The sequence below is a fragment of the Schistocerca cancellata genome, chromosome 9 (genome assembly GCF_023864275.1).
Source record: "Schistocerca cancellata isolate TAMUIC-IGC-003103 chromosome 9, iqSchCanc2.1, whole genome shotgun sequence".
Taxonomy (NCBI): Eukaryota; Metazoa; Arthropoda; class Insecta; order Orthoptera; family Acrididae; genus Schistocerca; species Schistocerca cancellata.
Window position 1 is genome coordinate 236,318,236 of NC_064634.1, and position 24,479 is coordinate 236,342,714.

The 24,479-nt window shown below is 39.1% G+C and overlaps 1 protein-coding gene across 1 annotated transcript in view; it reads left to right on the top strand.

Annotated features, from left to right (window-relative positions):
• The window catches only part of LOC126100949 (dynein regulatory complex subunit 5), a 107,536-nt gene that overhangs the window by 36,714 nt on the left and 46,343 nt on the right, over positions 1–24,479 (top strand). Inside the window, exons 3-4 of the mRNA XM_049911610.1 lie at positions 6,653–6,934; positions 22,050–22,180. Of these exons, the coding sequence (XP_049767567.1) occupies positions 6,653–6,934; positions 22,050–22,180 (413 nt within the window). The remainder of the gene's footprint in view (positions 1–6,652; positions 6,935–22,049; positions 22,181–24,479) is intronic.

Consider the following 24,479-nt stretch of genomic DNA (forward strand, 5'->3'; position numbering starts at 1 on the left):
CATGCATAGCTACACTCCATGCAGATGCTTCAGAAAAGACTTCCTGACACATATACTTGATACCAACAAATTTCTCTTCTTCAGAAGTGTTTTCCTTGCCATCGCCAGTCTACATTTGATATCCTCTGTACTTCGACCATCATCAGTTATTTTGCTCCCCAAATTGCAAACTTCATCTGCTACTTTAAGTGTCTCATTTCCTAATCTAATTACTTCAGCATCCCCTGACTTTTCTATATATCAATATACATCAATATATCAATATATATCTATATATCAATAAATTCAATGAATCTACTTTTGATTGTTTATTGTGTCATCATTTCCTCATAAAAGTTGTGTCAGGGGCATGTGACATTATTTGGGTACATATATTGTTAATTACTGCTTCATATTCTGCTTTGTTTGTTGTAAAATAATTATTTATACTGAGTGTATTCTTTGTGCCTTTTGTAATAGGTTGGAGGTTTTCCTAATACTATTGGTAACAAAGTTTCAGTTTTTGATCCCTGTAACTCAGGCGGGTTTCTCTCTTGTTGGTCTAAATTGGTGTTATCTCTAATAGTATCCTTCATCTATCCTTGGTTTTGTTCAATTTTTACCATCTTGGGTAAATACATTGGGACTCAGAATGGTTCAGGACAATACATGAAGAGCCACAATGTTCTCTTTGTGAGTCCTTTCTACACATTCTGATACAGTCAAATGGTTCAAATGGCTCTGAGCACTATGGGACTCAACTTCTGAGGTAATTAGTCCCCTAGAACTTAGAACTAGTTAAACCTAACTAACCTAAGAACATCACACACATCCATGCCCGAGGCAGGATTCGAACCTGCGACCGTAGCAGTCTCGCGGTTCCAGACTGCAGCACCTAGAACCACACGGCCACTTCGGCCGGCTCTGATACAGTCATTTGTTATATTTTTGTCATGCAGTATTTTTCTTTTATTGTTAGGACTTGACTAAACGGTATTTCTTATTGTCAACATTTTACCTCCATGTTCAAATAGTTCACTTATTTGCTTTTATATCATAACTACTGAAGATACTTGAGTCTAAAGTAAGTTAGTTGTGCCTCTTGTAATGTCCAGGAACTACTATTGGAAATTTGCTGTGGGAAATAATCCAGGGTATGTTACATTGAGAATATTGAAGTTGATTATATGAGGGTGAGTCAAATGAAAACCTTAAATATTTTTTAAATATTATTTATTGTGCAGAAGTGGTACAAAGCTGTATCACTTTTCAACACAATTTCCCTCACGCTCAATGCAAGTCCTCCAGCGCTTACAAAGTGCATAAATTCCTTTAGAAAAAATTTCTTTTGATAGTCCGCACAACCACTCATGCACCGCGTGGTGTACCTCTTCATCAGAATGGAACTTCTTTCCTCCCATTGCATCTTTGAGTGGTCCAAACATATGGAAATCAATTGGGGTGCGGTCTGGTGAGTATGGTGGATGAGGAAGACACTCAAATTGCAGGTCTGTGATTGTTGCAACTGTTGTAGGGGCAGTGTAGGGCCTTGCCTTGTCATGTTGCAAAAGGACACCTGCTGACAGCAATAAATGTTGCTTTGATTTGATTGCAGGCCGCAGATGATTTCTTAGGAGATCTGTGTATGATGCACTGGTGACAGTGGTCCCTCTAGACATGTAATGCTCCAAAATGACTCCTTTTTTGTCCCAAAAGAGAGTCAGCATAACCTTCCCTGCAGTTGGTTCTATTCAAAATTTCTTTGGTTTTGGTGATGAGGAATGGCACCATTCCTTGCTCGCTCTCTTCATTTCTGGTTAGTGGAAGTGAACCCAGGTACCGTCCCCAGTAACGATTCTTGCAAGGAAGCCAGCACCTTCTCGTTCAAAGCACCGAAGAAGTTCTTCACAAGCATCAACACGTCGTTCTCTCATTTCAGGAGGCAGCTGCCGTGACACCCATCTTGCAGACACTTGTGGAACTGGGGCATATCATGCACAATGTGGTGTGCTGACCCATGACTAATCTGTAAACATGCTGCAATGGCATTCAGTGTCACTCGGCAGTTTTCCTTCACTGTGGATTCAATGCAATGTTCTGTGGAGTCACAACTCATTGTGCCTTACCTGAATGAGGAACATCTTCCACTGAAGTCACACCATTTGTGAACTTCCTACTCCATTCGTAAACTTGCTGCTGTGACAAACATGCATCTCCTTACTGAACCTTCATTCGTCGATTAACTTCAATGGGTTTCACACCTTCACTACTCAAAAACTGAATAACAGAATGCTGTTCTTCCCTGGTGCAAGTCGCAAGTGGGGCGGCTATCTTTATACTGATACTGTGATTATATGTGTGCATTTGCACTGGCACCTACAGGCCATTCTGCACACTTTTTGTAGCATGCTTAACAACTTACCGGATAACGGCACGAAATTTCGATTTGTTATTACAAATTTAAGGTTTTCATTTGACTCACCCTCATATTCCATTTGACCTTCCATTTCCCTGGGGTGAAATTAGAATATTATCTATTTATTTAGGAAACCTTTTCCACTTTGGTGAAATATGCAAAATATCATACTAGAGATTTCCCCAAGGTATGCTGAGTGAGGTGATGCAGTGAGCGAGGCACAGGATTCACAGTTTGGAGGACATAATTAAAAACCTTATCAGGCCATCTAGGTTTAGATTTTCAATAGGTTTATTAAAATTCTTTGTGTGAGTATCGATCCCGATGCAGTCTCCGGAGACCCTCTGCCATGAGAAAAGAACAGTCTTTGGACTGCACAGAGGGTAATGCCATCTGAGTCTCAGTCCAAGACTGTTGTGTGTATTTACATCGTCTAATAAAGTTTACAAAAATGGACCCAATGAGTTGTAGTCAGAAATACTGGTGCGTACTACAATCTACCTACAGCTTAAAGTGAATGTGATTTCTTTGAAAAGAACACTGTTGATTTTCTGCCTTTTTCTTGTCAGTCCTAACCTTGTGCTCCCACCTTCAATGTCCTTGACCTTGAGAGGACACTTTTATTAAGTGGTGGATACATATGGGAGCCGCCCACATTGCCACCTGCACAGCCCCCACCAGTCAGCCCGCACGCTATACTTTTGTTTCTTTCGTCAGTAGACTTGACTGAATTGAGTTATCGAGTAGTTGTACATTCCTAAGTAGCAAGTATGTCTGCATCATCATATTTTATGTGTTTCTGTACAGCACATAGATAGGTAACACATATCTACGAGAACGAATTATTGTGGCCAAGATAGACATGAAGCCCATGCCTACTACAGTAGTACAAGTTTATATGCCTACTAGCTCTCCAGATGACGAAGAAATTGATGAAATGTATGATGAAATAAAAGAAATTATTCAGATACTGAAGGGAGATGAAAATTTAATAGTCATGGGTAACTGGAATTCGGTAGTAGGAATAGGGAGAGGAGGAAACATAGTAGGTGAATATGGATTGGGGGTAAAAAATGAAAGAGGAAGCCGCCTCATAGAATTTTGCATAGAGCACAACTTAATCATAGCTAACACTTGGTTCAAGAATCATAAAATGAGGTTGTATACGTGAAAGAATCCTGGAGATACTAAAAGGTATCAGATAGATTATATAATGGTGAGACAGAGATTTAGGAACCCGGCTTTAAATCGTAAGACATTTCCAGGGGCAGATGTGGACTCTTACCACAATCTATCGGTTATAAACTGTAGATTAAAACTGAAGAAACTGCAAAAAGTTGGGAATTTAAGGAGATGGGACCCGGATAAATTGAAAGAACCAGAGGTTGTACAGAGTTTCAGGGAGAGAGTAAGGGAACAATTGACAGGAATGGGGGAAAGAAATACAGTAGAAGAAGAATGGGTAGCTTTGAGGGATGAAGTAGTGAAGGCAGCAGAGGATCAAGTAGGTAAAAAGATGAGGGCTAGTAGAAATCCTTGGGTAACAGAAGAAATATTGAAGTTAATTGATGAAAGGAGAAAATATAAAAATGCAGTAAATGAAGCAGGCAAAAAGGAATACCAACATCTCAAAAATGAGATCGACAGGAAGTGCAAAATGGCTAAGCAGGGATGGCTAGAGGACAAATATAAGGATGTAGAGGCTTATCTCACTAGGGGCAAGATAGATACTGCCTACAGAAAATTAAAGAGACCTTTGGAGAAAAGAGAGCCACGTGTATGAATATCAAGAGCTCAGATGGAAACCCAGTTCTAAGCAAAAAAGGGAAAGCAGAAAGGTGGAAGGAGTATATAGAGGGTCTATACAACGGCGATGTACTTGTAATTGTAAATAGTCTTTCGCTCCCTGTATTTTACCCCTGCCACCTACAGAATTTGAAAGAGAGTATTCCAGTCAACATTGTCAAAAGCTTTCTCTATGTCTACAAATTCTAGAAACTTAGGTTTACCTTTCCTTAATCTTTCTTCTAAGATAAGTCGTAAGGTCAGTATTGCCTCATGAGTTCCAATATTTCTACGGAATCCAAACTGATCTTCCCTGAGGTCGGCTTCTACTAGTTTTTCCATTCGTGTGTAAGGAATTCGCGTTAGTATTTTGCAGCCGTGACTTATTAAACTGATAGTTCGGTAATTTTCACATCTGTCAACACCTACTTTCTTTGGGATTGGAATTATTATATTCTTCTTGAAGTCTGAGGGCATTTCGCTTGTCTCATACATCTTGCTCACCAGATGGTAGAGTTTTGTCAGGACTGGCCCTCCCAAGGCCGCCAGTAGTTCTAATGGAATGTTATCTACTCCCGGGGCCTTGTTTCGACTCAGGTCTTTCAGTGCTCTGTCAAACTCTTCAAGCAGTATCGTATCTCCCATTTCATCTTCATCTACATCCTCTTCCATTTCCATAACATGTAGCAGTAAAGGAAACAAAAGAAAAATTTGGAGTAGGTAATAAAATACATGGAGAAGAAATAAAAACCTTGAGATTCGCCAGTGACATTGTAATTCTGTCAGAGACAGCAAAGGACTTGGAAGAACAGTTGAACGGATTGGATAGCGTCTTGAAAGGAGGATATAAGATGAATATCAACAAAAGCAAAACAAGGATAATGGATTGTAGTCGAACTAAGTCGGGAGATGCTGAGGTATTAGATTAGGAAATGTGAGACACTTAAAGTAGTAAAGGAGTTTTGCTATTTGGGGAGCAAAATAACTGATGATGGTTGAAGTAGAGAGGATATAAAATGTAGATTTGTATGGAAGTAAAACATGGATGATAAATGGTTTGGACAAGAAGAGAATAGAAGCTTTCGAAATGTGGTGCTACAGAAGAATGCTGAAGATTAGTTGGGTAGATCACATAACTAATGAGGAGGTATTGAATAGAATTGGTGAGAAGAGGTGTTTGTGGCACAGCTTGACTAGAAGAAGGCATCGGTTGGTAGGACATGTTCTGAGGCATCGAGGGATCACCAATTTAGTATTGGAGGGCAGTGTGGAAGGTAAAAATCATAGAGGGAGACCATGAGATGAATACACTAAACAGATTCAGAAAGATGTAGGTTGCAGTAGGTACTGGGAGATGAAGAAGCTTGCACAGGATAGAGTAGCATGGAGAGCTGCGTCAAACCAGTCTCAGGACTGAAGACCACAACAACAACAAACAACCTACGAGATAAGTTGTGGCCTTTTTAATGATGTCGATATGTTATTTTGTCTGGCATATGTTCAAGAAAAGTCCTAGATCTGACCGTCCAACTTTGCACATGCTGTACAAAATATTTGCTTGTCTATGTTCATCTATTGCTACAGTAGAAAGTAGTTTTTCAACATTGTGACATACGAAGACATGGCTGAGGTCGACAGTGGAGGAGGATTGACATAATGGCTTAGCTCTCTTGAACACCCACCCTGACATTGGTTGTCCTATTGATGATGTATTAACCAATTTGCCTGGAAGCAAAGGTGCATAGAACTCATCATTTAAGGAAGAGAACCACAATTGCAACTTTTTTATATCATAAGATGGCATTGTCTGGTATATGTGTATAACCAGTTTAAACAAAACTTTCTTAAACTTTGCATGGGAGTTGATTATTTTTTATTATGGTAAATGTAAAGGTATCAAGATATCTTTAGCGTCCCCTTCCTTGAGGTTTATCTGTATCCTTCATTTCTCTTACTAGAAGCATTAAGATGAAAATTATGACATATTTGATGAGACCAATTCATGTGCATTTAAATATTCACAAACACTTTACTCTTCTTTTAATTATCACCCGAGCTCATCAGCAATGCCCTCCACAGAATGCTGCATTCAAAGCATGTCGGACAATTTCTGTAATGATAAACACTATTCTCTTTCTGTCTGCTTCAAAATCTGATTTTCTCATAGATCAGCTGGCCACTCATTACTAAGTCGTTGTATAGTTAGAAACATTGGCAACCCAACAATAAACAATCAATAGATATGAGAATAAATTTGTAACTCATACCTTTATAATAATTCTCCAACTTGAATTTTTCCTAACTTTTATGTAGCTCCAGCTTAATAATGAAACAGTGAATTTTTTCTCTGTTTTCATAACGATTATGTATGCAGCCAGTCGCTTGTTGTTTACTGTTGTCCTTAAGATATCCTGAACTGTTAATTTGTTCTAATCATACATTACCAATATAGCAAATAATTTTTTGCCACAGATGAATGACGTACATGACTATGGAGGGTCATGGAAGCGACTGTATATAGAACGGCATCTGCAAGATGAATTGGAGATGATGCCTGTGGAAAATTTTGTTGGTCAGGAGGTCGCAGTGCTTGTTTCTCTGTGTTCCTCATATGTGCATCGCCTACGTCTACGGCAGCTTAAGGTTGCCCGATTGCCTCCATTAATGGAGGGGCCTGATGAATGTTCCACTGAACTTCCTCCCATGAATCATATAGATCTTGCACTCATCATCAGAGGTCTTACAGAACTTGAGGTGTGTGAATATTTACAGCAACATATTAACACATAGATATATAGGAAGTGTCCTAACATGTCCTCTTTGGTTAATCCAGTTTATAGAAAGTGTATCTGATGTAAATATGACTGGTAAAAGACCTTTTGTCCAAAAGTTACTCACAAACAGCCATACATAAAATTATTTATGCCTTTTTAATTTTATAAAGCCACCAAGTGATGGAGATATAATCCTCCAAAATGTGTAGATGGAAGAACAATAAGTATGACTGGTAACAGTAGTTTGTATTTTCAAATTCATCATTTATTTTTGCCTCCTCATGCACCATCAGAACATCACCCAATGTTTTTTATCAATATGACAGCAGAATTATGTGTTACATAAGGTATGAAATGTGTGAACTTACTTCTATTATTGTGTGAAGGAATTTTCTGATGATACCGGTATTTAAACAGACATATCAAGCTATCTTTTCCATCACCTTGAGCAGTTAATTATGTGTTTTAATTCTCTGTTTTGAATTTTTCTGTTTGTTTTTCCTAAGTAAATATGAGTCCAAACTGGTTGTTGTTTCATGATTGTGTGTAGAACCATTACTGAAATACTTACAGAAGTTTTTGCTGATATGCACAACAGGTTGGTAGGTGTACTCATTTTGTGCAGTAAGGATGCCCATATTTTAAGATAGTTCTTTACAGTGAGCCCGACTACTGCTTCTAGTCATTATTCTTACTGCCCTTTTTTACAATTTAAGAACTGTATCAATATTTGTGCCATTGATCCCAGAGAATAATCCCATAGCTAAGGACTTAGTGTTCATAGGAATAGTATCCCACATCAAGACTCTGGCTATTACAAACTGTTGATAAAGCCCTAAGCACGTAACATGCTGATGACAAATCACTATCTTTATGTTTATTCCATCTTATTCCACAATGTTTATCGTCTACGCTCAATTTGACATAGTTGCTTTCCCACTTTATGCTGAAGTGAATGCTGATGTTTTTTAAATGTTTAGTGTTACTTTATCACATACTGCCCAACTGTGAATATCCTTGAGGGTTTCATTTGTCTTCTCTATTAGGAGTTCTGGTGACAATAATGTTAGTGTCATTAGTAAAGAGAACTTTTCTCCTTGTCTTATATTGCCTGTACGGTCTTGGATAGTTATTAAGGACAAAATTGGACCCAATGCATTCTTCTGATGCACATTTATGTTTATATATGTCTTGTCTGTGTATTGTTTTATTAAAAATCTGTCATCAGCAGATGTGTGAACTCTGCCTATTTTCCATGTAAAACTGGAACCACTCATTGTCTATTCCTGTTATGCACAATGCTTCTAATATGATTAGTAGTGTTTTGTTGTCACTTTTGACAGTGACAAAAGCCTTGGACAGGTCTAAGAATATGCCTGTAACACATCTTTGACAGGAGCTTTTGTAAACTCTGTAGTAGCCGTTATTGTCCTCCTTCCTCTTCAGAAACCAAACTGCGCTTTGTTGACAAGGTACCTCATTTAGTGTATGTGTGTGTAAGTGCACAACTTGTGCATGTTTAGGAACTCTGAAAAATATCTGAATTAAAGAACTCATTTATTATGTGTGTTAATGGATTTGTATGTTATCTATGCATGCTTCAGAAGACTGGAAATACATCTATGCTTGCTCACTTCTTACTACTTTAATTTCTGTATTATTTTCCTGACGTCAAGTTTGGTTGTAAGAAACATCATCATTATACTTGCTGTGAAATTCATTGTGGATGCTACATGTCCCTTGGGAAGATTTTGCTGCAACTTCTCTGCAGTACCAGAGAATAAATCCTCAGGAATTTGCCAATTCCTGAGGATTTTCTATTTCTCTATCCACATCTTTGCCTTGTGTGTTATGACACTTGTCTACCTTTTCCAATTTCATATTTTATGATGTCCAATATTACTTTGCTTTTATTTTCTGCATCATAGAATGTTTTTTCATTGAATGACTTTTCTGCAGCAAGCAGTACCTTTTGTACATTTGGTAGTTAATTAGTGAAGTGCTTTTGTAAAGAACTGAGAAATGTAAGTGCCTGGGAGGGCTTTCTAATACTCATAGTTACCCATTTATTTTCCTCGGAATGGCTAACTTTGGAAATGTTTTCTTAAAAATTAAATAGTTTGCACAATTTAGAGAATTTAGTATTTACATTATGTCAACAAAAGTCATCAGTTGTAATTATTTTTTAATTTCTATTTTTTACTTTTTCAATTATTATTAATTATATAATATATAAAATGTTATATTTAGTATCTACATTGTATTACATTCACATTTTAGCCAAGGTTTTATTTGCCAATGACATAGAAAAAGAATGTATTTTACGTTCCAAGAAGACCCGTTTGTAGGCCTGCACTTTTGTGGATTCTACCAAACCCGTTTTTAGCTTTATTATCTGACTAATAATCCAAGAGGCCAAGACCTTTTCTAAATGCTTTATAATTTTTCTCATCAATCTCTGTAAGTACGTAGTCTGAGACAGATTCTATGCTTTTTCATACACTAATAGCAGTGTTTACTATTTGTGCTGTGACAAAAGTGTTCAAAATATTTAGGAAGTTATCACTAATTTCACTGACACTTCATGTCTCCACATATTATCATGTTAGTTTTAGGGGCTGAGACTCTTTTCAGGACTTCAGTTAATTTGTTGAAGTTAGTGTCCACATTACCACCAGGTGAGCAGTACATACACAAAATGATAAACTGTTTATGGATGTCTAGCTTTGTTAGCTCAGTGGCTGTAAGTTCAAAATGTTTATCTACATTGATCCTGATCAGATCTTCACTAGCTTTGAAATATGTTCTACTTATGATATAAATAGACAATCCCCCATCCTTTAATGTAGTTCTATGGTAGAAACTTACACATTCATATGACAATAGCACTGTATGCTGTATGTCAGTGTCATTACAAATAACTTTAGTAGATAATATGAATATCTCCGTCACTTCTACAGAAGAAGTAATGTCTAAAATAAAAGATGTGTGGTGGTTATGATGTAACATGAGCAGAATTAATTAAAGAGTTACAATGAAATGAATACCCCTAGCTGCATACTGGCATTGATATAAGTCAACAGGGACAGTTGAAAATGTATGCCCTGACCGGGACTCGAACGTGGGATCTCCTGCTTACAGAGCAGACGCTCTATCCATCTGAGCCACCGAGGACAGAGGATACTGCAACTGCAGGAACTTACCTCTGTCATGCCTCTCTTGAGACCCACAAGTCCAATTTCATTTTTGCCAGCTCTTTTAAAAAATTGTAGAAAATAAAAAATTTACAAGTAGCTTCTTAACCACCTGACTACAAATAAAGTTGCAGTTTGTATTTCTACATGAGTCTGATGTTTATAAGGCTATTTAGACATATAGAAATAATGTATTTAATTCATTAGACAATAAATTACAGGACATTACTATATTCTGTGTGACTAAATCACACTTTCTTCACCTTCTGCATTGTGGGTTTCTATTAGATCTGTTGCCAAAGTAAACAGGGAGCAAGTTGTCAGACAGTCATCACTTTGAATGTAGCCATCCAGACTACATGAAATGTTTTGGATTTGAATTAATTTAGCAATTGCTATTGCATTTCGTTGAGCTTCAGTAAATACAGAAGCATCTTGTTTATCACCTCCAAAGCCTGCTTTGTAGGAGCACTTGGCAGCAGTTTCGGGTTTCATTTCCCTTATTACCAAGCCAATCCAGTGTACTGCAACCAGAACAGAAACTGATTGTGCAAAAGCAAATGCTCTTTCTGCTTCTTCATCACTAAGAATAAGGGACTGCATCAATAATTGCCTATAGTGAGACTTGAATGTGTAAATGAGCCCCTGGTCCATGGGTGGTGTGATGCTGGTTGAACCTGGTGTGCTCCAAGCCAACTTCACATTTGATAACTTGGCTTTTGGGTGGCAGGTTGTATTGTCTAGGAAAAGGAGAACTTGATGATATCCTTTCTTGATTTTCACATTGAAAAAGCCCAGCCACTCTTCCATAATACTACTTACTATCCGCATCTGTTTATTGCTTCACTGTGTGAGTGGAAGCTTACTGACACCTATGTTTTTGAAACAGTAGGGTTTTGCTATCTTTCTAATCACCTGTGGTTTCTCCATTTCACCCAACGTGTTGCCACACAGCAGATTAGCGAGTCTTTTCATGGACATTTTTCCATTGATTCACTTTTCATCTCTATTACTATAGATTTTGAAGGCAGTGCGCAATAAAATAAATATGTTCCGTTGACACTGAACCCATCTTTTGGGTCATAATTCCCATTTAGTTTGTGCAATATTGTCTTCTATTCTGTTGCTAGATTTTCCTGCACATCCGTAGCTTCCCCATGCACTTCATTCTACACAAAGTTGTGTCTAGCTTTGAGTGTCCAGTCATCCTATAGATTCCTTAAATTCCATATTTCCAAACTCTTTAGTGATTTTCAGAGCCTCACTCAGAAACATTGGTTCAGACAAAGGTAAGTTTTTTGCCTACACAGTTACAAATCATTCCTGCACTATCTTGTTAATTTCTTCATTTCCTGTCTTCTTCACCTTTCTGTATCATGTCCTCATTTCTCAAAGTTTCATAAAAATTTTGTTTTACAGCATTGGAAATGCAAGATTATTTTGTGCATAGAGGGTTCTTTCTCGTGCACCTCCATTACCTTAATCTTTTATTAATTGTTAGCAATAGATACTTTTTGTTCAGAAGCATTTTGTCACTTAAAGTGCTACAAGTCAACTGAAATGGGCGAAGAATAATGCAGGTAGTGCATTTCTTTGGACTGCTTGACCTTGTTGGATAAGACCATTGTTGATGAAACTACAGTCACCTCTTTCACATTACAGGATTGTCAGGGACGTACAATCTTCTGTTAAAATTAGCTTCTTTGTCTAGACATGTATAACTAAGGTATACTGTAGTGCCAGTACAGTAGTACTGTGTATACAATGTTTGATCAAAAGGTAGCACAATTTTTTTAAATTTTGTGGGCTGTTTATATATGATTTTCAATTGTGTGTGTGTGTGTGTGTGTGTGTGTGTGTGTGTGTACTCATGTTCCTAATGTACATTGGCGTTTTCAGTTGTTCCAAATATTTAGTGTATTGTTGACAGCTGAAAAGGGTATATGTGTTTTTGAGAGCTCAGCAAATTTTTACTTTCCAAAAAGATGTGTCAAACAATTTGCATTAAATTTTTCCTGAAAATGGAATAAAGTGCAGCACCACATTTAAAATGTTGACTGTAGCTTTTGGTGGATCTACTATGAGTAAGACAAGAGTTTACGAGTGGGGTAAGTGTATGAAAGAGGGGCAAGAAGATGCTAAAGACAAAGACTGCCCAGGACGCTCTAGCACATCAGTTACTGACAACACTGTGGAAGAAGTAAAGAAAATGGTTCTGGAAAATCACTGAATCACCATCAGAGAGGTTGCTGATGATGTCAGCATATCCTTTGGCTCATCCCAAGCAACTTATTTGAATGTTTTGGGCATGAAACATGTAGCAGCAAAGTTTGTTCCGAAATTGTTGAATTTGAACCAAAAAATGATGTCAAATATACATTGCTCAGGAATTGGTGAATGAAGTTGACAATGATTCAGAACTTCTAAAGAAGTTTATAACAGGTGATGAAGGATGAGTATGACATCGAGACGAAGGCTCAGTCATCTCGCTGGAAACCACTTGAAAAGCCAAGACTGAAAAAAATTGTACAAGTTCGGTCACATGTGAAGGTTATTCTCCGTGTTTTCTTCAATTAAAGTGGAATAGTCCATCATGATTTCCTGCCTTATGGTCGTACAGTTAGTAAGGAATACTACCTGGAAGTCATGCACCATTTGCATGAAGCAATCTGAAGAAAATGACCAGAACTAAAGCAAAACTACTCGTGGAAACTGCATCACAATAGTTCTCCCACTCATACCCCAATGCTTATTCATGATTTTTTGGCAGGAAAGAAAACTGTTATGTTGCCTTAGGATATTCATAGGACATGGCCCCCTGCCACTTCTTTGTATTTATGAGTGTGAAGGGAATGGTGAAAGGATGTCATTTTGCCGCCATTGATGAGATGAAAACATAATCACAGAAGGAGCTGAACACCGTAACAAAAAATGAGTACTGGAGGAACTTCCAAGACTGGAAGAAGTGCTGGTACAACTGTATTATACATGAGGGTTATTACTTTGAAGGGCACAAAGTTTATGGTGAATAAATGAAATATTTAAAAAAAAAATCCTGTTACTTTTTGATCACAAAATGTAAGCTTTTCTTTCACATTATACAATGAAGTATTAATTATGTTTTAAATTTGCATTCCGTTTCTGGGTTAGGTATGTTCCACATATACAAAAAAATTGACACATAAAAAGAATGTTGAATGTGCCAGGACTGAAATACTTGCACAGTTTGTCCAGATTTATGAATTACACACATTCCAATTTGATCAAGTTTAGCTGTATTTGTAATCATGAGGCCAATGGTCTGCAGAGCCAATGATCACTGGCAGCTCTTGCACTGCTGCCTGCCGGCCTAGGCTGCATGCATGGTTGAGCTCTGTCATCTGGTGATGTAACTCCTTCGAGGTTAGGCCACTTGGTATACCATAGTTGTGAGAAAGGTTGTCAGTCTATAGGATGTACATACCATACACAGCATCCATCCCTCTGCCCCACACCCCATCCTCCAAGAAATAGATGGTGTAGCACATCTTGATGCATGAGAAAACTGTTGCTTCTTTGTTGGCCGCCTGTGGAACTGGTGACCCCAGCGGGCTGAGGTCACTGTCTATTGGAGTTGCTGTCTGGACCAGGGTCTGGCTGACCTTGCCAGAGGCTGGAGGGTATGGACCTTGTGGCTGTGGCAGTTCTGCTGTGCTGTTGTAGGTTTGTGGAGGGGGGACAACCAACTTGGGATCAAAAGAATGTGATAATCCACTGCTAGGAGGTATCACTGTTTTCCATGGGTGCACCTGATTAATACGCTTGTGGCAAATGAAGCCATTGTAAAGTTGTACTTCCACCATGGCTTTTCCTAATAAATGGGCAACAACCGCCAGGGCTCAGCAGCGGTTATTCTTAGAGAAAACTATTGCCCAAATGGTATCTTTGACAGAGTAGTAGTGGGGCCAAGACCATGGATAGGGAGATGGAGATCTTGTAGGATGGAGAGTTTGGACCAATACTGCTGTCTGTGGAGTTTTTTGGCAGGGCTGATGGCATTCTGAGGGGTTGAGGGAGTTTTTTGGCAGGGCTGATGGCATACTGAGGGGTTGAGGGAGTTTTTTGCCAGGGCTGATGCCATGCTGAGGGATTGAGTGATAAGAGACTAAAACAGAATGAGGGCTTTATTTAAATTATCGTCAGTGTGCGGGACAAAGTTTTCCACTTATCATTGGATGCAGAATGAAAAGATGCTATGTGCACTTGCAATGCTATTAGAAAAATAAAAAGAGGTAAATTCAGAAGATGTGAACTGAGGTCTGTTGTTGATAACTGTGGTTTGTGGGAGACATTCAATATAGTGACCATGATAAACCACGAACAGCCAAGGAAGGGGCCTGTAAAGTCTAAATGGGGTCATGATCAGGGCACTGAATCATCAGGCCACCTGAAGTATATGCAAGCATGTGCTGGCTGTTTGCTTTGGCAGGTTTTGCATGCTGCCACCATGTTGACCGTATCTGCTTGGATCCCTTGCCACTCATATGTTGATGTACCAGCCTCTTGGTGAGCACCCCTTTCCCCTGCACTGGACCTGATGTAGGAGGGACAGGATGCAGTACTTCCAAGTGGATGGGATCGCAATGTGGGTGTGACCACTTTTTCCTTGCAACAAAAGGACTCCATTGAAGGTGGAGAACTTATGGCACTTATTCCAGAATGCTTGACCTTGCGGATGAACCAACTGTTTCCGATCTGTCGGCCAACCTCAGTGCACTGGATGGCATAATTTGCAGTTAACCAGCTCTCCCAAAGAGTGAGAGGTGATTATCTGTGCATCCAAGTGAAGGGTGGCTACAAAATCTTCTGCTTCTGTGTCTGTATGGCAACACACCTCTGGTTCTGAATTGAATTAGGAGTGATGTGGCAATTTGGTCAGCGTATTGGAGTCTCCCATTAAGAATGGTAAGAAGGGTTTATGGTCAGTCAGTAACATGAACTGTTAGCTGTTCATAGAATTTCTTGAGTGTAAACATAATAGCCAAATAGATCTAAAAACCAATCCAAGTAGCAAATATTTTATTTTTCATTCAGTGACTATTCTTGGGCTGAGACCCATTTTCAAATCTACATAACAAAAGTCGAAAATGGCATTTCCAAAGATGTCAAAAAATGTGTAATGCACATTTAGAGTGCATACAGCTAACTAATGACTGAATGAAGAATAAAATATTTGCAACTTGAACTAGTTTTTTGTTCTATTGATTAACAGAAGTTGCTGACTCAAGCTACTCCAGCATGCTAGAAGTTCAACAATAGCCAGATTCTCTTTTTCCATTTGGCTGTAGTTGCATTGTACCTGTGTCAGAATTTTGGATATGATTGCAATGAGATGTTTCACATCATGTACTTTGTGAGGTAACACTGCACCCAAGCTGTAATCAGAAGTGTTAGCTGCTACAAATAAAGATTTTGGTGGGTCTTAGGCCATAAAGCATGTCAGCTGGAGCAGGGCTTGATTGAGATCTCTGAAGGCTTTATCACGTGCTAGTACAATTCCACTTGACAATGTTTTGAAACAACTGATGGAGTAGTTACACTATGACAGTGTCATTTGTGATGAAGTTGCAATAGTAATTAAGTTGACCAAGCACAGGTTGTAGTTCCTTTAAGTCCATTGGGACTGTAAGCTGCTGGATGATTTGAACATTGTGCTGCAGGTTGTACTCCTCAAGCAGTGAGAACATGACCGAGATATTCTACCTGAAGGATGAAAAAATGACATTTGTCCATATTAACTTGAGATTAGCTTGTTGCAGAACAGCCGAAAAGGCATCAAGGTTGGCCACAAAGTCCTGAGCATTTTTACCCTGTGATGAGAATGTTGTGCAGATAGTTTGGTGTGCCAACACATCAGCTGTTTCAAGTGCCATTAAAGAAATAGCTTGGCACTGGCAGTGCCAAAAGGAAGACCGTTATAGTATAATAGTCCAAACACGGTGTTAATGACTAGAGCATTGTCTGATGCCTCGTCCAGAGGAGCTGAAGGTAGGTATTCCATAGATCGGTCTTGGCGAAAATCTTGCCTCCTGCAAACCATGCCTTAATGGTATCCACTTTTTGATTTGTGTAGGTGTCACTGACAGACTGTGTATTGATTGTGACCTGAAAGTCATCACGAATCGGAAGTGATCCATTCAATTTTTCCAGTCATGATGGGAGTAGCCCACTGACCATTGGCGACAGTGGTGGGAATGCCTTCTCCATCTGTAGCTTATCTCTCCACATAAATGTAACATTCCAAGCTTTAGCAAAGCAGGGTGTGGCTGTTGGAGGGAGGTGACAAATGAGCCTCAAAACCAGTGAAGCCAATAGTAGGATGAGATAAAACAAACTCATACATGGAGAGAAGATCCTGAGCTCCCAGGAAATGGGGCTCCATGCAGGTGTAAACTACGTTCATCTTAAGGGAAGATTGGCAAACATCCACCTTGTGTCCTGTCTTGCTGCAGGAAGAACATTTATCCTGGTGATAATAAAACTATTACTATGGGTGGGCAATAAAACAAGATACTGCATGAACTGCTGTGGGTGACATACATTGGTCGGGGGCTTGCAGCCACAGGTGAATCTGAATGTAGTGCGGGCTGTGGCTGAGATTGGGGCCAGCCTACCCATAGGCTGCAAATACCTGCAAAGGGTTGTGTAATGTTGCCAATGGGTGCAAAGACTTTTTGAAAGTCCTAATGTTTGGGAGGCAAGACACTGACATGGGATTCTTGGATTTGAGGGGATTGGTATGAAGTCCTCCATCTGGTGAATGTACAAGAAACATGTCTCTGATAAGGTAAGTTGCATAGAACTGTGTACATTGAGGATTAGTACATTGGAATCAGTAGTCATGATATAACCCCACAATTTGCCTATCCACTCTCCTTAAGATTGTCCACAAAACTTGTGGTAAATAAAAAAGTATGGTGGGCCACATGCTCTTGCAAGTCAAAATATTCTAGTAAACAAGTCTTCAAGCAGTCATATGAGAGGGCATGGGTCCCCACTTCAGGGTTGAACTGTTGTATTAAATCACAAATTGCTTGGCCTGCATAGTCCAGAAAGAATGCATGCTGTTGGATGTCACCTGTGATGCCATGGCCCAGAAAGTGGTGTTTCAGTCTGACCACATAGTTGACCCAGAGCTCGCTCTCGTAGTCAAACATGTGGAACAGCAGTGGTGGCCCAGCTTTTACCAGTGAGTCAGTGCGGGTCAACCGGATGACAACCAGAGATCCATGTTGGATGTTGTGATGGTCATCATTTTGTGTGCCATCACTTGCATGGTGTGTTGCATGTTCTGGAATACCAGCAACACCTGCGCAGTAACATCAAAAGATTAGGACATGGTGAAGCAAAAACATCATATCCAATGACTTTGTGACATAGGTGAACACAGCCCAGTTAAACAATGTGTAACAGTTTTATTGAAAAGTATATAAACCAAATACTCCTCCTTTGGAGACGAGTTAATCACTGAATTTATAAGAGCCTAATTTTGGTCGAAAGCCGTAATGATGAAATGGTGGAAGTTAATGTTCACTCATCAGTAGTACAGAATAATGTAATGAAAGTTGACAGACTATACCAAGTTCCTGGACAGCTCTGATGCAGAGGCCAAGTTCTGGTGATGGTACAGGCAAGTGCTGGCAGTTGGTGATGGGCGATGCAGCATGGTGTCATACATAGCAAATGTTCTGATCGAGGCTCTGATTGAGGAACTGTGGGTACTGTCAGCACCTGGCCCAGAGCTCAATGGAAGATGCTTTGGAGTGGAGATGTGCTGCACTAAATATCCAGGCTGCTTAGAGATAGTAGATGAACTATTTATAGTCAAGTGGCCCAGAGAGGTAAACAGGTCTGTGGGGCAAGTGATCTATGGCAGCACTCGCACTGCTGCCCACTAATCTATGCTGAAGCCACTTCATATAACATCGCTGTGAGAAGGTTACCATATATGTATCCTTTTGAGAGCATCACACTGCTAACTGAAAGAACCAGGCATGCAATGTGACCCAGCCTAAGCATCAGTATGTCAGTGTGTTTCTCCTGTTTGTGTGAATTAGGAACTAGAGAGGGGAAGGAGCAGTATCAGATGGTAGCTTGTAAGTGCTTGGATGGGTCACATGCTTAAGTGTTTCCTATTGAAAGCAGATGTCTAGGATTGAGTCCTAGTTCAGCATACAGTTTTAATTTGTCAGGTGGATGAAGACCAGCCCATGCTCTGTTAGAACATTGGTATCTCAATACAGAAAAATGTATAATGTAAAAGCATTTAAAACATGAAAATCTGCTGCAGATTTATACTGTAATTATTCCAAAGATGCCATGTTGTTGTTGTTGTGGTGTTCAGTCCTGAGACTGGTTTGATGCTACTCTATCCTGTGCAAGCTTCTTCATCTCCCAGTACCTACTGCAACCTACATCCTTCTGAATCTGCTTGGTGTATTCATCTCTTGGTCTCCCTCTACGATTTTTACCCCCCACACTGCCCTCCAATGCTAAACTGGTGATCCCTTGATGCCTCAGAACATGTCCTACCAATCGATCCCTTCTTCTAGTCAAGTTGTGCCACAAACTCCTCTTCTCCCCAGTTCTATTCAATACCTCCTCATTAGTTATGTGATCTAAACATCTAATCTTCAGCATTCTTCTGCAGCACCACATTTCAAAAGCTTCTATTCTCTTCTTGTCCAAACTATTTATTGTCCATGTCTCACTTCCATACATGGCTACACTCCATACAAATACTTTCATAAATGACTTCCTGACACTTAAATTTATACTCGATGTTAACAAATTTCTCTTCTTCAGAAACACTTTCCTTGCTATTGCCAGTTTACATTTAATATCCTCTCTACTTCAACCATCATCAGTTATTTTGCTCCCCAAATAGCAAAACTCCTTTACTACATTATGTGTCTCATTTCCTAATCTAATTCCCTCAGCATCACCCGACTTAATGCGACTACATTCCATTATCCTTGTTTTACTTTTGTTGGTGTTCATCCTATATCCTCCTTTCAAGACACTGTCCATTCCGTTCAACTGCTCTTCCAAGTCCTTTGCTGTCTCTGACAGAATTACAATGTCATCTGTGAACCTCAAATATTTATTTCTTCACCATGGATTTTAATACCTACACCAAATTTTTCTTTTGTTTCCATTACTGCTTGCTCAATATACAGATTGAATAACATCGGGGAGAGGCTACAACCCTGTCTCACTTCCTTCCCAACAACTGCTTCCCTTTCATGCCCGTCGACTCTTATAACTGCCATCTGGTTTCTGTAAATATTGCAAATAGCCTTTCCCTCCCTGTATTTTACCCCTGCCACCTTCAGAATCTGAAAGAGAGTATTCCAGTCAACATTATCAAAAGCTTTCTCTGCGTCTACAAATGCTAGAAACGTAGGTTTGTCTTTCCTTAATCTAGCTTCCAAGATAAGTCGTAGTGTCAGTGTTGCCTCACGTGTTCCAATATTTCTACGGAATCCAAACTGATCTTCCCCGAGGTCGGCTTCTACTAGTTTTTCCATTCGTCTGTAAAGAATTCGCGTTAGTATTTTGCAGCGGTGACTTATTAAACTGATAATTCGGTACTTTTCACATCTGTCAACACCTGCTTTCTTAGGGATTGGAATTATTATATTCTTCTTGAAGTCTGAGGGTATTTTGCCTGTCTCATACATCTTGCTCACCAGATGGTAGAGTTTTGCCAGGACTGGCTCTCCCATGGCTGTCAGTAGTTTTAATGGAATGTTGTCTACACTGGGGCCTTGTTTCAACTCAGGTCTTTCAGTGCTCTGTCAAACTCGTCACGCAGTATCATATCTCCCATTTCGTCTTCATCTACATCCTCTTCCATTTCCATAATATTGTCCTCAAGTACATCGCCCTTGTATAGACCCTCTATATATTCCTTCCACCTTTCAGCTTTCCCTTCTTTGCTTAGAACTGGGTTTCCATCTGAGCTCTTAATATTCATACAAGTGGTTCTATTTTCTCCAAAGGTCTCTTTAATTTTCCTGTAGGCAGTATCTATCTTACCCATAGTGAGATAAGCCTCTACATCCTTACATTTGTCCTCTAGCCATCCCTGCTTAGCCATTTTGCACTTCCTGTTGATCTCATTTTTGAGACGTTTGTATTCCTTTTTGCTTGCTTCATTTACTGCATTTTTATATTTTCTCCTTTCATCAATCAAATTCAATATTTCTTCTGTTACCCAAGGATTTCTACTAGCCCTCGTCTTTTTACTTATTTGATCCTCTGCTGCCTTCACTACTTCATCCCTCAAAGCTACCCATTCTTCTTCTACTGTATTTCTTACCCGCATTCCTGTCAATTGTTCCCTTATGCTCTCCCTGAAACTCTGTACAACCTCTGGTTTAGTCAGCTTATCCAGGTCCCATCCCCTTAAATTCCCACCTTTTTGCAGTTTCTTCAGTTTTAATCTACAGTTCATAACCAATAGATTGTGGTCAGAGTCCACATCTGCCCCTGGAAATGTCTTACAATTTAAAACCTGGTTCCTAAATCTCTGTCTTACCATTATATAATCTATCTGATACCTTTTAGTATCTCCAGGATTCTTCCATGTATACAACCTCCTTTTATGATTCTTGAATCAAGTGTTAGCTATGATTAAGTTGTGCTCTATGCAAAATTCTATGAGGAGGCTTCCTCTTTCATTTCTTACCCCCAATCCATATTCACCTACTACGTTTCCTTCTCTCCCTATTCCTACTACTGAATTCCAGTCACCCATGACTATTAAATTTTCGTCTCCCTTCACTATCTGAATAATTTCTTTTATTTCGTAATACATTTCTTCAATTTCTTCGTCATCTGCAGAGCTAGTTGGCATATAAACTTGTACTACTGTAGTAGGCGTGGGCTTCATGTCTATCTTGGCCACAATAATGCTTTCACTATGCTGTTTGTAGTAGCTTACCCGCATTCCTATTTTTTTTATTCATTATTAAACTTACTCCTGCATTACCCCTATTTGACTTTGTATTTATAACCCTGTATTCGCCTGTCCAAAAGTCTTGTTCCTCCTGCCACCGAACTTCACTAATTCCCACTATATCTAAATTTAACCTATCCATTTCCCTTTTGAAATTTTCTAACCTACCTGCCTGATTAAGGGATCTGACATTCCACGCTCCGATCCGTAGAATGCCAGTTTTCTTTCTCTTGATAACGACGTCCTCTTGAGTAGTCCCCGCCCGGAAATCCGAATGGGGGACTATTTTACCTCCGGAATATTTTAGCCACGATAACGCCATCATCATTAACCATACAGTAAAGCTGCATGCCCTCGGGAAAACTTACGGCTGTAGTTTCCCCTTACTTTCAACCGTTCGCAGTACCAGCACAGCAAGGCCGTTTTGGTTGGTGTTACAAGGCCAGATCAGTCAATCATCCAGACTATTGCCCCTGCAGCTACTGAAAAGGCTGCTGCTCCTATTCAGGAACCACCATCTGGCTGGCCTCTCAACAGATACCCCTCCATTGTGGTTGCACCTATGGTACAGCTATCTGTATCGCTGAGGCACGCAAGCCTCCCCACCAACGGCAAGGTCCATGGTTCATGGGGGGGAGGAAAGATACCATGTACTGATTAAATTGCAACTGGTTCTTTCAAGCAATATATTAACTAAAGTGATATGACAAAAGAAAGAGAAAAGAGTTACAAGTAACAATGTGAGTTTCACATTGTGTTGTATGCTTTAAACTTGCAGCAGATTGAACGGAGGGAAGAAGCCAGAGATTTGCATTCATTTGCTGTTGACCATTAAACTGCAACAAATGACTGAGATAGTAATTTGTTCATTATAAATTAATGTTTTGTTGTAATTTCAGGAGCTGGACATAGTTTTTGGGGAGCTGAATTGTGGCATGGATTTTAAATGGTCGTTTTTCAAGTTTGCTGTATCTGATTGCCATAATATTGGCATAGGCATGGAAAGCCTTCAGCACATTACAATTCTAAGGTGAGAATTGAATACTGCAGCTTTGAACTTGGTGAGAACAAGAACTACTTGCAAGTAAGTGTCATATTGTAAGTAAATTTATGTTTGCCCAAGATTTTCCATATCAGTGATGAACCGTAATTGGGTGCATGTGGTGTGATGAACTTTACAAGCTCCTGAGATACTCTGTTTCTAATATAAAATGTATGCCAGTATAACTCTTGGATGTTATGTCCTAATCTTCCCTTCTCTTCTCACCAGTATAAAATATACAAGAAAATATTGCCCTTGTCCATCTGTAGAGCAGTATGCTAAGAACTGTGCCTGTACTTCCATATTAACTTAGAAAACAAGTAAGATAGGAGGAAGACATACTGATAGCATTTTGTACAATATGAACTACAGAAGTCCGCCGCTCGTGGTCTCGCGGTGGCGTTCTCGCTTCCTGAGCACGGGGTCCCGGGTTCGATTCCCGGCGGGGTCAGGGATTTTCACCTGCCTCGAGATGACTGGGTGTTTGTGTTGTCCTCATCATTTCATCATCATCCAGGAAAGTGGCGAAATTGGACTGAGCAAAGATTGGGTAATTGTACGGGCGCTGATAACCACGCAGTTGAGCGCCCCACAAACCAAACATCATCATCATCATCATCATGAACTACAGAAATAGTATATTGTAAAGACATTGAAATTAGTTCTTAATAGTACGCAATGAACTAAAGAATATAAAAACATCAGTAAGTGCAACAGTTAATGAATTTTAAGATGAGGCACATTTAGGAAACTCTTAAGGCAAATACATAAAATAAATAAAAAAATTGTGGTTGCTGTAACAATATTCCCTTGAACATACATATTTCATATCAATCAGTACTGGCGATTAATTTTCATACAATCAGTTATCTGAAACCACAAGACACCAGAATTAAACAGCAGTTTGAAAATTCAGAGCAGTAGTCAGAGACATACAAACCATCACTAAATATTCTTGCCCATTGCTGGTGCAACACACATAAAAAATGTAAGCACAGGCAATTATGATAAGAATGAAATTTAATGGAAAATTTTGCTAACAGCCTCCATGTCTCAGAGCAAAACTGCAGCAAATTATATGCATACTGAAGAAGGGTTGTTGTTATTTGAAAGTATTATAATATAACATGAAACAAATAGTGTTTTTTTTTTTTTTTTTTTTTGAAAAATGCTTTATTGTGTTTACAGAAAATGAATTCCGTGCATATTGGAAATAGCACATGGCAGTGACTTGACAGTTCATCAAGTGTAAATCAGGATTTTTGTTTCATGTGAACAAGAGATAAAATAAAATAATTAAATAATAGTTCAATGGAAGTTACCTTAATGTTTCTAAAAACTGAAAGTTATCCACATCACAAGTGCTGTACTTGAACATAATCTGCAAATAAATGATGGTCGAAATAGTACTAGAACAATCATATTGACTGGAAATGTGCATGAGGTTTAATGTAATGAGACTGTGAAGACATTACATCAGATAAAGAAGCTGTGACCACAGATACAGGTGTAAAAGTAGCATAGCAATACCAGCAGGAAACAAAGAACAGGATCACACACTGTGCAAATATCCACTCAACTGGAAGAAACACAAAAAAGTTTGTACACTCAACAGCAAAACAATTTGGCCATCATAGCCAAATTGGTAGAAAATACAAACCATTCGGCAACAGCAACAGAAGAACCAGTCCACAAAATGAGGTCAGGAAGGAAGTCACTGATATAGGAGATGCCAGATATCTGACACTCACTCTGTAATTGTGTATACCACATGTACTAAGTGGTGCTTACTGGACTGGCTGATAGGGGGCACTCCATATGTCTCGTAGCTATGAGACAGATTATGGACCTGATTGAATGTTCAAATCATGGTGACAGCAACTAGACACTAAACTTCTAAGAACACATTTATATGAGTTTACTATCAGCCATTCAGGCTTAACTGTTTAATTGCAGGTAGAATTCGCTGTAAATAAATCTGTGGCAAAATTTCAGATAATGTTTAACCAAATTATGCAACCAAGTGTGCGAGTAATGAAGTAGTTGGCCCTACTGCTTGTCAGCTGCACTGCATTTCAAGTATTTTTCTTCTTCAGAAAGTAGCAGAGAATATGGTGGCTTATGTCACAGTAAGATGCAACTGCAAAATAATTTTCAGAGAGTGATTCTTAAAAGCAAGACACAAACATAAAAATTATTACTAATTCAGAATGAGAAGTGTTGCAAATTCGTATAGCTGCACCTAAATGCTACTGTTGCCAGGAATTTAGAAGCAGTGATTACATTT